This window comes from Drosophila miranda, chromosome 3 (genome assembly GCF_003369915.1).
Source record: "Drosophila miranda strain MSH22 chromosome 3, D.miranda_PacBio2.1, whole genome shotgun sequence".
Classification (NCBI taxonomy): Eukaryota; Metazoa; Arthropoda; class Insecta; order Diptera; family Drosophilidae; genus Drosophila; species Drosophila miranda.
The window spans coordinates 7,316,855-7,331,067 of record NC_046676.1 but is presented as its reverse complement, the minus strand read 5'-3'; the positions used below and the strand labels follow the sequence as shown (position 1 = coordinate 7,331,067).

Sequence of the window (14,213 nt, the reverse complement as noted above, 5' to 3'; positions counted from 1 at the left end):
CGCTTGGCGCCGTGATAGCACTGCCAGCCAGAAGCTCTCGAGCGACGTTGCCGTGGTGAAAAGCCGAGCGAGAATCCACCACCACCAGAACCGAGAGACGGGCACGGGCGCTAACGCAGGACGACGGGCCACAGGATGAACGTACGGAGTGCATGGAAATTTTTCACATGCGGATAGAGTTCCTCTGTTTAATTTGGGCAAAGCTTCACTTTCATTGATTGCTGCCAGTGCGTGTGTTTGTGTGCGTGAAAGGAGGCCAAAAGCTAAGGGAAGCACGTGGCACTCACTCCATCAGGGGGATGAAAGCTGCCAAAATGCCGCTGCTCGGCTTTGGGGGTAGTTTGGAGGAACTACCGTAGTGAGCAAGAGAGAATAAAAGAATGAAAGAAAGAAGAGCACTATAACTCGAGAGCTGTAAAATACATTCATTAAATTGTTCAAAGCATTGAATACTTGAATGTATTCAGAATTTTTCTTTGAAGTGCCGCCAAAACATAAACTATTTTCCATTGCATCCTTTTCAGCGCCAGCTGATATCGATATCGCGCTATCGAGGGCGTTGCGCTATGGATTTTTTAGCCATTGATTTTTTGAATCGATGGTAAATTTACGGTATATCGGCATATAATGGTATATTTTGTCAATTTCATCAATCTATTCAATTTAATTTTAAACGTTAAGTAGAAATCCAATAAAAGCAATTGTCTAGAATATGCCAGTCAAGTAGAAAATAGGTTCATTAATCGGATAAAATTATGTGGGCAAGGCTGAGAGATCTACCTAGCTAGTAATATTCGACGGAAGATCAAAATCGAGGAATATGAATAATTCGTCGGTACATTTTGAAAATGAGACCGTATATTTCGGTATTTATTTGAATCGGGTATGAGTCGGTAATAACCGGTAGGCAGCATAGGTCCCATTCCTTACTTTTAAATTATATACCTAAATTACTGTACTTGGACATCGATTTAGGGTGAATATGCCCAATTATTGGGGAATATTAACACGACACATCCGGACATATTCAGCAGAGTAATTCCCATGTTGTTCACTTTAACAGTGTTAAAATTGGTACTGATAAATATATTTTTCAAATATACCGCCAAACTACGAACCGGTAAAACGGAATTTTTTGACGATTTTCATTGGCCGAGAACAAAAATCGCGTTCCTTAAGAAAAGGATAGGATAGGATATTATAGAATTATGAAACTGTTTGCCATCCCAGGCTCCAAAGAAGGCAAAAACAACTTAGTCTTAGTTTTAGATATCACAACGATATTTTTCAGTTTATTGTTTTCTTACAGAGAGCAAGAATAGGTATCAGGATCGATATATATATATATGCAAGATACCAATCATATTCATGAATATGTATAAAGCATATCAATTTCAGAAAAGGTCTTTATTAATTAAGTTTTAACTTCTTACCTTAATAAAACTCAAGAAATTACAAAATTATTTTTGATTTTGATTGTATAATTATTATTTTTGATTTTTATTGAATAATTATTATTCTTGATTTTTATTGCATAATTATTATTCTTAATAATTGTTATTCTTGATTTTTATCGTATAATTATTATTATAATTGTTATTCTTGACTTTTATCGTATAATTATTATTATAATTGTTATTCCTGATTTTTATTGAATAAATATTATTATAATTGTTATTCTTGATTTTTATTGAATAACTATTATTATAATTGTTATTCTTGAATAACTATTATGATAATTGTTATTCTTGATTTTTATTGAATAACTATTATGATAATTGTTATTCTTGATTTTTATTGAATAACTATTATTATAATTGTTATTCTTGATTTTTTTTTGATAACTATTATTATAATTGTTATTCTTGAATAACTATTATGATAATTGTTATTCTTGATTTTTATTGAATAACTATTATTATAATTGTTATTCTTGATTTTTATCGTATAATTATTATTATAATTGTTATTCTTGATTTTTATTGAATAACTATTATGATAATTGTTATTCTTGATTTTTATTGAATAACTATTATGATAATTGTTATTCTTGATTTTTATTGAATAACTATTATTATAATTGTTATTCTTGAATAACTATTATGATAATTGTTATTCTTGATTTTTATTGAATAACTATTATGATAATTGTTATTCTTGATTTTTATTGAATAACTATTATTATAATTGTTATTATTGATTTTTATCGTATAATTATTATTATAATTGTTATTCCTGATTTTTATTGAATAACTATTATTATAATTGTTATTCCTGATTTTTATTGAATAACTATTATTATAATTGTTATTCTTGATTTTTATTGAATAACTATTATTATAATTGTTATTCTTGATTTTTATCGTATAATTATTATTATAATTGTTATTCTTGATTTTTATTGAATAACTATTATTATAATTGTTATTCTTGAATAACTATTATGATAATTGTTATTCTTGATTTTTATTGAATAACTATTATGATAATTGTTATTCTTGATTTTTATTGAATAACTATTATTATAATTGTTATTTTTGATTTTTATCGTATAATTATTATTATAATTGTTATTCCTGATTTTTATTGAATAACTATTATTATAATTGTTATTCCTGATTTTTATTGAATAACTATTATTATAATTGTTATTCTTGATTTTTATTGAATAACTATTATTATAATTGTTATTCTTGAATAACTATTATGATAATTGTTATTCTTGATTTTTATTGAATAACTATTATGATAATTGTTATTCTTGATTTTTATTGAATAACTATTATTATAATTGTTATTCTTGATTTTTATTGAATTACTTTTATGATAATTGTTATTCTTGATTTTTATCGTATAATTATTATTATAATTGTTATTCTTGATTTTTACTGAATAACTATTATGATAATTGTTATTCTTGATTTTTATTGAATAACTATTATGATAATTGTTATTCTTGATTTTTATTGAATAACTATTATTATAATTGTTATTTTTGATTTTTATTGAATAACTTTTATGATAATTGTTATTCTTGATTTTTATCGTATAATTATTATTATAATTGTTATTCTTGATTTTTATTGAATAACTATTATTATAATTGTTATTCTTGAATAACTATTATGATAATTGTTATTCTTGATTTTTATTGAATAACTATAATGATAATTGTTATTCTTGATTTTTATTGAATAACTATTATGATAATTGTTATTCTTGATTTTTTTTGAATAACTATTATGATAATTGTTATTCTTGATTTTTATCGTATAATTATTATTATAATTGTTATTCTTGATTTTTATTGAATAACTATTATTATAATTGTTATTCTTGAATAACTATTATGATAATTGTTATTCTTGATTTTTATTGAATAACTATTATGATAATTGTTATTCTTGATTTTTATTGAATAACTTTTATGATAATTGTTATTCTTGATTTTTATCGTATAATTATTATTATAATTGTTATTCTTGATTTTTATTGAATAACTATTATGATAATTGTTATTCTTGATTTTTATCGTATAATTATTATTATAATTGTTATTCTTGATTTTTATCGTATAATTATTATTATAATTGTTATTCTTGATTTTTCAAAAAAATCTTTTTTTAGACCCGATCCAATAAAAGAAAGTATTTTAAAATTATGTGGGCATGGCTTAATGTTCTATATAGCTATTAATATTCGACGAAATATCAAAATTGAGGAATATGTATAATAGAACTTGAGCTCGTCAGTAAATTTACGGTATATTTTTAAAGTAAGACGGCATGTTCGGTATCTTTCTGAGGGTCGGACGGTATATGTTAAATATAAATCCGCGGTCACACTGACGCTAACTTAATACTTTTCAGGTGTCCCAAATCGATTTTTTAAAACTCAAAAATAATCAAAATCAGCATAAAATCCGAATAACATGGACGCGTAAGTGAATGAGAAATGCTTGGACAGCGGCTTTCCTTTAACGGAAAATGATTTCCCACAGATTACAAGACGAGGTGGAGTCGCTAGAAGCAATTCTAATGGACGATGTTTGTATCAAGCGCACTGCCAGGTAGGTTATCTGAAAAACAAATCTTTATGCTACTAAACACGGAAATTACCGTCCCCCAAAAGCGGCGACGTGGACCTAATCGAGACAACGGTTCTTCCGCTGACTGGGGAGGACGACGAACAGCAGTACATATGTGTCACACTGCAGGTGCAGCCGACGCCGGGTTACCCAGACGTCAGTCCCACATTCAAACTGCTTCGTCCCCGAGGACTGGACGACGCTCGCCTGGAGGCCATACGAACCGCTTGCAATCTGAAGATTAAGGAGTCGCTGGGCTTTCCCGTGGTCTTCGACCTGATTGAGGTGGTGAGGGAGCATCTGACCGGCAGCAACCTGCCCAGCGGACAGTGCGTGGTCTGTCTGTACGGATTCGCCGAGGGCGACGAGTTTACTCGAACCGAGTGCTTCCATTACCTGCACAGCTACTGCCTAGCCAGGCACTTGAATGCGTTACGGCGCAACTACCAGGAGGAGTTTGAAAAGCTGCCCGCCTGGCTGCAGAAGACGGCTGATCCCTTCCAGGCCCTTTGTCCCGTTTGTCGTGAACACATCAGTGACGAGTCGGACAGCTTAAAATGCGCCATGCCTCCCTCAGAGCTTATCAATGCTCCCGACTTCAAAGTGACCCAAGAGCTTAGGGAAATGCAGCAGCGCATGTCCCAGTTGTATCTGCAGCAAAAAAGTCGCGGAGCCATCATTGATGTAAAGGCCGACAGTGCTGCTGTAATTTCCATTGAGACCGAGGAAGATGTACGACGACGTCGGCGTCGTAAAGAGGCGGAGGCCGCTAAGAAATTGGAGGGACCAGCCAAGGACGAAGCCCTTAAACCCACAAGCAGCAGCACCTTTGCTCCAGTTGTGCAGGAGACACATCGTGTCATGCCAGAGCCGACTAATAACAACTATCAGCATCACAATCGTCGACACTATCGTGGCAACAGGCGCCATCAGCACCACGGACACCACCATCGCGCAGACCGCGATCGCGAGCCCAACCCTGGCTCAGCTGGTGGCACTTCAGGCGGAAGCAGTGCAGCAACTACAGGGACAGGAAAGCAGACGAAGTCTCAGTCTGCCTGCTCTGGGCCTACCAGGTGACAATGGCTCCCAGGACAGATGCGGCTCCGGATACCCATTGCGTTGCCATGCTGCTAATACACAATCCAGCACCATCCCAGACAGAACAGACTTTTAGTTTCGTGAGGCGCACTCGTTTCTGTGAATTTTATGTTTGTATTTATGTTTAGTTAGCTTTAGCGAACCGGGTTAGCTAATTTTCTATTAACATTGATATTTAGTTGTATATTAACTATAATGATATTTGTAATGGTTTGCAAAAGACTTGCGGCACCGCACCATGCCGAGGCGATATTACGATTATGATTATAATTATTAGGATGAGGATGACTAGGTTTGATAGCTAGAGAGTAAAGCAAGCAAGCATGTATTTAGCAGCACCAACTGGCAGCGCTGGCGTTGACGTAACCACTCCATACCAATCGATACACACGAGAGACACGATGGCCAAGAAGACAATGATATTGATATTCCTATACGCATAATCTGCAATTGCTCTCAATCTTTAGCAGAAATATTTATCTCCCCCTATCTAGCAGCAGCTAGTACCACAAATAAAACCCAAACTAACGAATACTTGAAGTTGGAACGACCCCCCATCTAGTCAGTCAGTTAAAGGAAGGAAAGAAAGGCAGATGTCAAGGTAGATGAGGCCCGAGACAGAGGCAGGGCATTATCATTAGCATACGTGCACACATTAAATGTTGTAATTAATTGAGTGTTTGTGTAGAAAAAAAGACCTGTACCGACATCCGTAAGGATCGACCAGGGTTATACATTCATACTCGTGTATCGAAAATTCAATTTCAATGTGTCAAATAAATACTACGATTGGGAACCATAACGAATAAATCAACTACCAAAATCATGGAATAAGCAGCTGTGTTTTACTGTGGGGGAAACGGAAATAGAATAGAACACACTATTGTTTTATGTTATAGTTTTTTGTAAATTTTATTTCTCATTTAAATTGTTTTAATTTAATAGAATTACAAAAAACGTGTTTAATGCATTTTCTTTCGATTCGTACAACAAAATAATTTAGTATTAGTATTTTACAATATTTATATAAAGGGAGGGACACGCTCCAAAATTTCTCCCACTTGCATCATAATTTTTTCGTTGCGTTGTAGTTGCATATATAAAAAAAAAAAAAAAAAAATTATGCAATACAAATTCTGTGTGTGTGTAGTATGTGTGTGTTTCTCACTTAACAGTTAAATATTAATTAAACTTAATGTAATGACTTTTAGTATATAATTAAATATTTTCTTTATGCGGCTTACATTTTTCACAATCTTATTAGTTTAATAACAGAACAAAATCAAATTTTTTCTTTTCTCTTGAATGCGTTTTAGTTATTTTTTTGGCCGTGCCACCTCTGCCACGCCCCTTTCTGTCTAGTGGACCATCAAACTGGCGATTTCGATGGTGACACATGGGCACAGAGAGGTTTGCAACAGAGGCCCGGACATTTCATTCGAATGTTTTTAATTTTTTTTTTCTAAATATTTTTCGATATCTTTTTTGTTTTTTTTTTTTATTCTTGTGTTTTTGTATACTTTTACTTGCCTTGGAGCACTTGGAGTGTATTTTTCATTAATTTACGCTTGTTTTATCATCGTTTCGTTTATAAGTATATACAAATTATAATTTTAGAAACATGTATAACTAGTGAATGGGGGCAAAGGACATTACAAATTAGTAGTAGCAAATGGTAGTGTATTATTATTATTAGTAGTACTCGTAAGTAGGTTGCTTCTCTGATCAACTTTGTGTGCTAGCTATATGTCTGCGCTCATCTCATCTACATATGTATGTGTCTTTTACAAAATATATACTATATTCGTGAGTGGCATAAACGTCTATAAATTGTCTCGCTCATCCACTCCTTTGGGGCACTTTAAAGTTAGTCTCAACAGAACTCTGTGCTGTGTGTGTTCCTGCTACATTCATTGCTAATGTAGTCTCTCTCACGATTATTGGGGAGTTTATTGGGGGTTTAGTTTATAACATCAGTGCGTAGTTAGTACATAAGTTTGTTTGTGGTGTGTATGGTTTAAATATTGGCATTCTTCGTCCTTATATTTTCTCATTTCTCCATTCTATAGCCGAAACGGTTCGCGCTTCTCCGTCGGTGTGGTACCGCGCGCTGTGCGATGCATGGTCGAGCTGAATGTCGGCTCCGCCGAACTCTTGCGCGGAGTCTGCATACCCGACGGGGTCGTGCTTCCGCTGATGTTCCGCCTAAGGGCAGGGGATGGTAAAGAAAATCGGTTAGTCAATGCTTCTCTAATTATTTCCAAAGCATATAACAATAACAGAAACATAAGTAGTATAACGGTAGACTAGAAAATAAAACTTAAGTTAGAAGTATTAAAACTTAAGCATTAGTTGAAAGCTTCTGTTGCTAGTTTGGCATGCGCAGGAACATGCTCGGGAAAGGTCCAACAATGAAGGTACAAATAACTTAACAATAACATTATATCGATAATAATAGTAATTACTTGCTATAGATAGAGTTGAAAATTGGCTAGTAAATGTCTCTTTTGAGTGCTTATCAATATTACCCCAAGCTGGTTGGATTCGTATTCGTAGTCGAGTTGGTGGGCGATGTTGACTTGGAATCGAATGAGGGTATCTTAATCGGTATCCGTGATGGGCGGCTTTAGTTGTGGGGATGGTAAGTACAACAATACGAGTAGTTAGCATATAAGAAACCATAACCACTGATCATCCTGCGCTATATCATGTGATGCCTTATGACTACCCTAAGCTTATGAATTTGTAATTATGTTAAGTGTTTTCTGGAGAGCGGTATTACCTAATTGGTTTGAAGCCGAAGCCTGTTAGTGCTGGTATACTGGATGATCTACTCATGCCTCCGTTGCTGTTTCAGTATATATTGTTTTTTGTTGTTGTTTTTTATAGGAATTTCAGGCATAGGAGGTTTTTTTTGTGTTTGTTTTAGTTGCGTTCAAGCAAATTTCAAATTTTTTAAAATGCCAATTGGAGTTGTTTGTTAGCGTATCATGATGGTTGGTTGTTTGTTTGTGTGAGTTGTGTTGGTCAAAAGTTAATGCGGTAAACCGAAAACAATGTGGAAAATAAAAGGTTTAAATTAATAAGAGTTGTTTGATTTTGTGTCCCACTTTCCCCAATGTTCCCCACTCGGAAAGGTGCCATGGCCAAGCAACTGTCACCAAAATCCTACCTTGTGGGTGCTGGACTGGCCGAGCCGGAGGCGGTTTTGCGGGTGATGGTGCTAGAGCCGTTCAGGCGACTGCCTGGCGTGGTGGTGGTCACTGAGAGTCGCGCTGGGCGTGGCGTAGTGCCGCTTGCGGTGCTTGCTGTTGACGGTTTCCGTTGCGGAATGCGTGACGGCGTGTGATCGTCTACGGGAATGAAAAGAGGTATAAATTGTGCTTGGTCGTTTAAAGATCCGAGTCCGCATATGTAGCTTACCCGTGCTATCCAGCGACAGCGTGGAGCCATGTCGCGACGGTGGCTTCGAACCTTGTCTGCTGAGCGGGCGTGAATTGGGCTTGGAGCCGGCACGAGAGCCTCCTGGCGTGAGGCCTGTGCGTGTGCTCGTGTAGGTGACCTTGCGTGGCGTGTACCGGCCCGAGGGTCCGCCGTGGCTGCCCTCGTTGTCGCTCAGAGAGTCGGGAGTGCTGGCCGAAAGTGACGAGCGCGATGGCCGCGACATGGGAATCGAGCGAACCGATCGCTCGCGGACCTGTGTGGAAGAGAGCTAACGATTAGATGTGATCTTTTGAACGATCCCCCCTCTAGACCCGCTGAAAATGGAACCGATTTAATTTTGATTCTCCTCCTTCTGTGGCTTCTCCGGCTCATCCTTCTCTCACTCCGCCGCCAATCATTGGACAATGGACTTACCCAGTGTGTTGTTGGATGACAATGCAGTACATGTGGACTCAGCGGGACCGAGCGGCTGGTATTGCATCGGACGAATACCGTGCCGCCGGCACCCATGTGTATGGGAAAGGCGCATGGAACTTGGTCTTGTGCACGGATTTTCTCAAAGATTGGCATTAATTCGGCCAAGTGCTCATCAGCTACATGTATAGAAATCAATTTTGGATACGTTTAGCCAACATTGGACAGCAAAGGGCAGCTGGCAAACGGCATATGATCATTTAAGCCATGGACAACAACCTAACAACCTAGCGCCTAACAACCTCAATAGCCTCGTGGCCTCATAGCCTCAGGTGCGTAAACGGGGTGTACTGTACTCTAGCATGAAATCAAAAGGTCGCAAAAACTTAACATTTAATCGAGTACAAAAATGAATAGAGAGGCAACAACAATATATATGTACGTACAAGTAAAATTATACAGATCGATATGAACGAGTATGTTCTCATGCAGATATACAACAAATCAAGAGTCGGCGGCGCAGCAGCTTTGGCGAGAGCTTTGTCAACAACACACACAACGAACGAGCCCAGAACGAAAGGCTTAGGATCTTACCTCGTGCCCTTAAAGGATGTATGGATGGATGGAAAGAGAAGGTGGGTGGGTGGACAGGATTTCAATATCGGTTTCACTCTCCTGGTACTTGGTACTCGTTACTCGTTACACGTTACTCGTTACCCGTTTAACGCTTCAGTTTCTGTTTTTGATTTACCTTGATGATGGGACCCTGTCCACTCATATATGGCGGCAAGTTGGAGCTACCGCCATTGTGGGCATGGGGTGAGGAGGTGGCAGTGGCGGCTGCATTGGGCGTGGAACGTCTGGGCGTGAATGCGGCCATGCTCTGCGAGACGCCATCGGCCAATATGAATTGTTCGCGTAGCTCAATGTTAGTGCGTCCCTTGGCTGCTCCGAGTCGGTAACAGTGTGGCGGTTGGCGGTAGCGGTTGAGGATGCGATTGCGGTTGCGATGCGAATGGTGGTTTTTATATATATGTGCAGGTATGACCGTTAGCACACACACGCACATATATAGACACCACACACACACACACACACAACACAAACACATACACGATAGAGGCGCACGAGTATGTTTTCGGGCAATGTTTGTTGTAGGGCGAACATATAAACAACAACAATAACAACGAAATATCGTTACCGCAAAGTAGTATTGTCACATATTTTCAGTGTTTTTGGTATGTTTGGTATTTTTTGTGGGCACAGGCGGGTGCATCGGGCGTGGTCGTGGGCGTGGGCGTGGGCGGCGCAAGCGAAGAGTATACATATTTATCGGGATCATTTATTCAATATTCAATCATTTTTCGGTATTTCGGTTAAATAAATAACGGAAAAGTACCATTTGGAAAAAAAAAGAAAAAGGGGGAAACATAAAATTTGATTAGTAAAAAACGAAACAAAAACAAATACACAAATTCAATTGTTAACTAATTTGGCAAATAGAAGTAGCAGACGAGACGCACAACGAAATCTGGTGAGGCTTCAAACATAAAATGCGTGACATGAACGTACAGCCTAGAGCCTACGGTACACCGGTGCTGTTAGTTAACAGCATGCGCGACTGTAGCCGCTAAGCAGAATGTTAGTTGGAAAGCGAGATAGTAGGTTAACAAAATGAAAAGCATGCATTAAAGTAGATTTCTTTAGGTGTAGTACATATAATAGTTATTTCGGCTATCACTAGGCGTTGCTGGAGATACCCGGTTAATAGCACTATCTAAAAGATACAGTTGAAAGGTTGGCTGGTTATGGGTGGGAGTGGGAGTGTGAGTTGTATGGGCAGATACATATATCAATTGTTACGCAGTTAAGAAACGAAGCGACATAAATGAGCATGAGTACAGTAAATGGCGAAACCCTAGGCTAGGCTGGGCTTTGGATTTAATTGGGTTTTTGGTTTTTGGTTGCTGATTTCGTTTGGTTATTGTGTATGAGGCGGCATAGGCGCTGGCTGGATGGCGATAAAAACAAACTGATTATCAAAAGGCGCGCGCTGTTAATTTGTAGCTTTATTTAGACAACTTTTGGACCAAAATTATAGTAGAGTAAATGAGGTTTAATCGATGGTCAGAACTGTTTAAAGGCTGTTGTTTTATTTTTCCAGGAGGTGTTGTTTTTTAGGCACAATATTTTATTGCTGGTTGGTTGTTGGTTGGTTAAATGACCATATCCGTTTGGTATTATTAATATTTAGCATTAAATCATAATTAGTTGTTAAGCACAACTGTACCTAGATGTGAAATGCATGTATTTTTTGTTTATATGAGATGGATGATCAAGGTGATGCATGACATCTGGGTAGACAAAATGCATGTGGAATGCGGGGTGGCATGTTTAAGATGTGGACTACAAGATTACACTAGAATATTATTGTAGATATGGATGGATATGGATATACGAGTATGTGGGCGATTGGGACTGGTTTACTGAATACTGATGATGCTTCATGGAATGGATGAAGATCAACAAATTTCGAAATTGTGTGTGTGTGTACGCAACACAACTACATATGGTGTTTTTGGATAGCTAGAAAGATTAGCCGAACCGGTTCGTTCGCAACTTACCGCGACAAGGATCGTTCTTCTGCAGGAATTCATCAAGGGCCACCCAGCCGCCGCCCACGCGCACCATAACAGTGCTGCGCAGGATGCGAACCAGGCGCAGTTTCTGCGAATCTCCAAACTGAAAAAGAGGAAATCAGGACCCTGTTGGTTGGACAGTAGTTGGACGAACTCACTCTGTACTTTCCCTCGCCCACTTGGAACACACGGAACTTCTGTCGGCACGTGCAGAGCATGACCAGACGCTTTACTTCATCGTGTATCTTGTCCGAGTCGTTGGCTGGCTTGCGCTCTTGCCAGTCGGGCCTCAGGGCGGCAATGAACTCCTGCCAGTCAATAAGGCCCTCGCCATTGCGATCGAAAAGATCGGCCACGGCCTTCATTTCCAAGCCAGATGTGTCGAATTCTGCCGTAAATTGAAGGCATCAGTAATGTACTTTCTGTATATGGTTGCAAAAAGTTGGAACTTACTCGTGTTGAGTATTCCGTCGATGAAGACATCGCGTGGTATCATGCCATTGTTGTCCTTGTCCATTTTCCGGAACAGATCCGTCAAGCGTGACTTCTTGTGATTCATGTACTTGAGGAACTAAGAAACAGAAACAGGAATAGCATAAATAATATTGACTCGGTTGTGCCTTTAGCTTTGGATACTTACGCGCTTGCGCCAATCGTCCCAGCTAAAGTTGCGGGCACGCTCCACGTCCTTCAGATACAGGAGATGATCGTTGAGCAGACGCTGGCGCTCCCATGAGAGCATCCAGACATCGCGCCACTTGGTCCACAGAAGCTTGGCGCGTGGCGAACGGAATTCAAGTTCGGGTCCAGTGGAGCTAATTAAAAATGGAGGAGAGGAGAATGGGAAATTATAGCGGAGCCTAAGCCTGAGATGATCCAAAAGGATGATCCAATCCGAAACTACATAAGAAACACGAGCACTAGACATGCACAGCTTAAGAGACGCACTGGATGATGTTGTGATGTGTTGTGTGTTGGGGTGCACTTACCTTGGCGAGAATCTGGGGCCGTAGTGCGGCAGACGATCTCTGTCGGGCGTGTCACGTGTGGGCGTGACACGACTGCACACAGATATTTGGTTTGTACATTGATTTAGGCAAATAAAGCGGCAAGATGCATAGTTTTGATTGATTTGTTTGATATTCGAGCGGTATGAGGCAACGTATACGTAGGCGTAGATGAAAGTAGATTCAAAAAGAGACAAAACAAAACAATATATGGTAAGGTAACGAACAAAATACGCAACGCAAAGATACATAGATACACAAAATTCAAATAGATATATAATTATTAATTATGGTACAGTTCAAATCGAATAGTTGTAGACGCAGCATTTCCAAAATATTTAGTTGAAAGTTTGAAAAACAAAAGAAATTCGTTTCCGATTTGAGAATTTTGTATTACATGCGGAATCTATCTATTCTTAGAAACGGTATACAGTGGAAAGTGTTGATAACTCACCTTCCCTTGCGGGCGTTGAGTCCCTGGTCGCGAGAGCCCTTGAAGCTGTGGGAAGAGAGAGAGAGGCACATGGATTAGATCACAGTTTGAGAGCAATGCGGAAGAGCAATAGTTTTCTCAGCAGTGATTAAGCAGGCTGTGGTTTGTGTGCAGGATTGGTATGAGGTGTAGTAGTACATTAGCATCTACGAGGTTTTAGCACTACATTCGGGAGATTCTTTGGAGCAGCGATGGGGGGCACGTCGAAGTCGAGTCGAGCATGAATGTGCCACCGCTGCTTTAGAATGTCATGTGGGTGGGGTTTTGGGGAGGCGTTGGATGTTAGGCATTCACCAAAACTGTTTCTGTTGCAGTGTTGCTGCGGTGGATGGTGTGAGTAAGCAGATTCGATCGGGTAAGCATAAGCCACTGGGTGGCCTAAGGGGGTGGTGGGTGAAGTGGATGTAACGAGTAGCAGAAATTAGAGTATAAAGTTGCTGTCAAACCTTTGACGCCTCATGCCATCGGGCGACTGTTCACGCAGATCGTGACTGGAGCCACGTCTGTATATCGATCGTTGATTGGTTGGTGTGGTTTTTTGTTTTGTTTTTGGTTTAATTTTTGTTTTTTTGGATAGGCAGAGAAAGTGTGCAAGACGTTGCGGGGGGAGTATTTTGATTTTGGAGTTGGAGTTTTGAATATTGTAGCAATAAAGTGGCGGAGTGGATACAAAAGAAAGTATAAAAAGAAATGGCAAAAATAAATACATATACAAAATAATAATAAACAATATACGAAGTACAGATTAAGTATGTACAGATATGCAGATACAGCAGTGCTACTACGGGTCAGTGGCAGCCACTGGCCTGCATGTTGGCCTACTCACACTGGCGTCTTGCCGCTGCGGGATGGCTTCCGAGCACCGGGTGGCAGCTGGCGCGGCTTGCAGGCGCGGTCCACCTCGGTCTGGCGGCGGGCCGTGTTCTCCATGAACTCCTTATGGTCCTCGATAAGCTTCTCCACCGGCGGAATTTCGTCCGGCAGCTGTTCGTGCTTCAGGTCTGTCAATTGTTAGACGATCCCAATTA

General features: G+C 38.9%; 2 protein-coding genes across 43 annotated transcripts in view; one reads left to right on the top strand and one right to left on the bottom strand.

Moving 5' to 3' along the window:
- Positions 1-3,833: 3,833 nt before the first annotated feature.
- On the top strand, positions 3,834-6,022 carry LOC108160523 (E3 ubiquitin-protein ligase RNF25). Its single transcript, XM_017294579.2, has 3 exons — positions 3,834-3,939; positions 4,001-4,069; positions 4,132-6,022. Exons 1-3 carry the CDS (start codon positions 3,932-3,934, stop codon positions 5,165-5,167), a joined length of 1,113 nt encoding a protein of 370 aa, XP_017150068.1. The 5' UTR covers positions 3,834-3,931; the 3' UTR covers positions 5,168-6,022.
- A 607-nt stretch (positions 6,023-6,629) lies between these two features.
- LOC108158501 (dystonin) overlaps positions 6,630-14,213 on the bottom strand; it is an 86,249-nt gene continuing 78,665 nt past the window's right edge. For 15 of the 42 annotated variants that reach the window (XM_017290829.2, XM_017290831.2, XM_017290845.2 and 12 more), the window contains 13 exons: positions 14,012-14,186; positions 13,632-13,688; positions 13,147-13,191; positions 12,675-12,746; positions 12,326-12,500; positions 12,139-12,256; positions 11,844-12,073; positions 11,671-11,788; positions 9,798-9,991; positions 8,612-8,885; positions 8,361-8,541; positions 7,717-7,812; positions 6,630-7,393 (listed from right to left, as the gene is read on the bottom strand). In XM_017290829.2, the coding sequence (XP_017146318.1) occupies positions 7,252-7,393; positions 7,717-7,812; positions 8,361-8,541; positions 8,612-8,885; positions 9,798-9,991; positions 11,671-11,788; positions 11,844-12,073; positions 12,139-12,256; positions 12,326-12,500; positions 12,675-12,746; positions 13,147-13,191; positions 13,632-13,688; positions 14,012-14,186 (1,877 nt within the window). In that variant the 3' untranslated portion in view covers positions 6,630-7,251. Of the gene's footprint in view, positions 7,394-7,653; positions 7,813-7,970; positions 8,037-8,360; positions 8,542-8,611; positions 8,886-9,046; positions 9,226-9,797; positions 9,992-11,670; positions 11,789-11,843; positions 12,074-12,138; positions 12,257-12,325; positions 12,501-12,674; positions 12,747-13,146; positions 13,192-13,631; positions 13,689-14,011; positions 14,187-14,213 lie in introns of all 42 variants that reach the window. The other 27 variants (XM_017290849.2, XM_017290825.2, XM_017290837.2 and 24 more) reach the window with 12 other exon arrangements.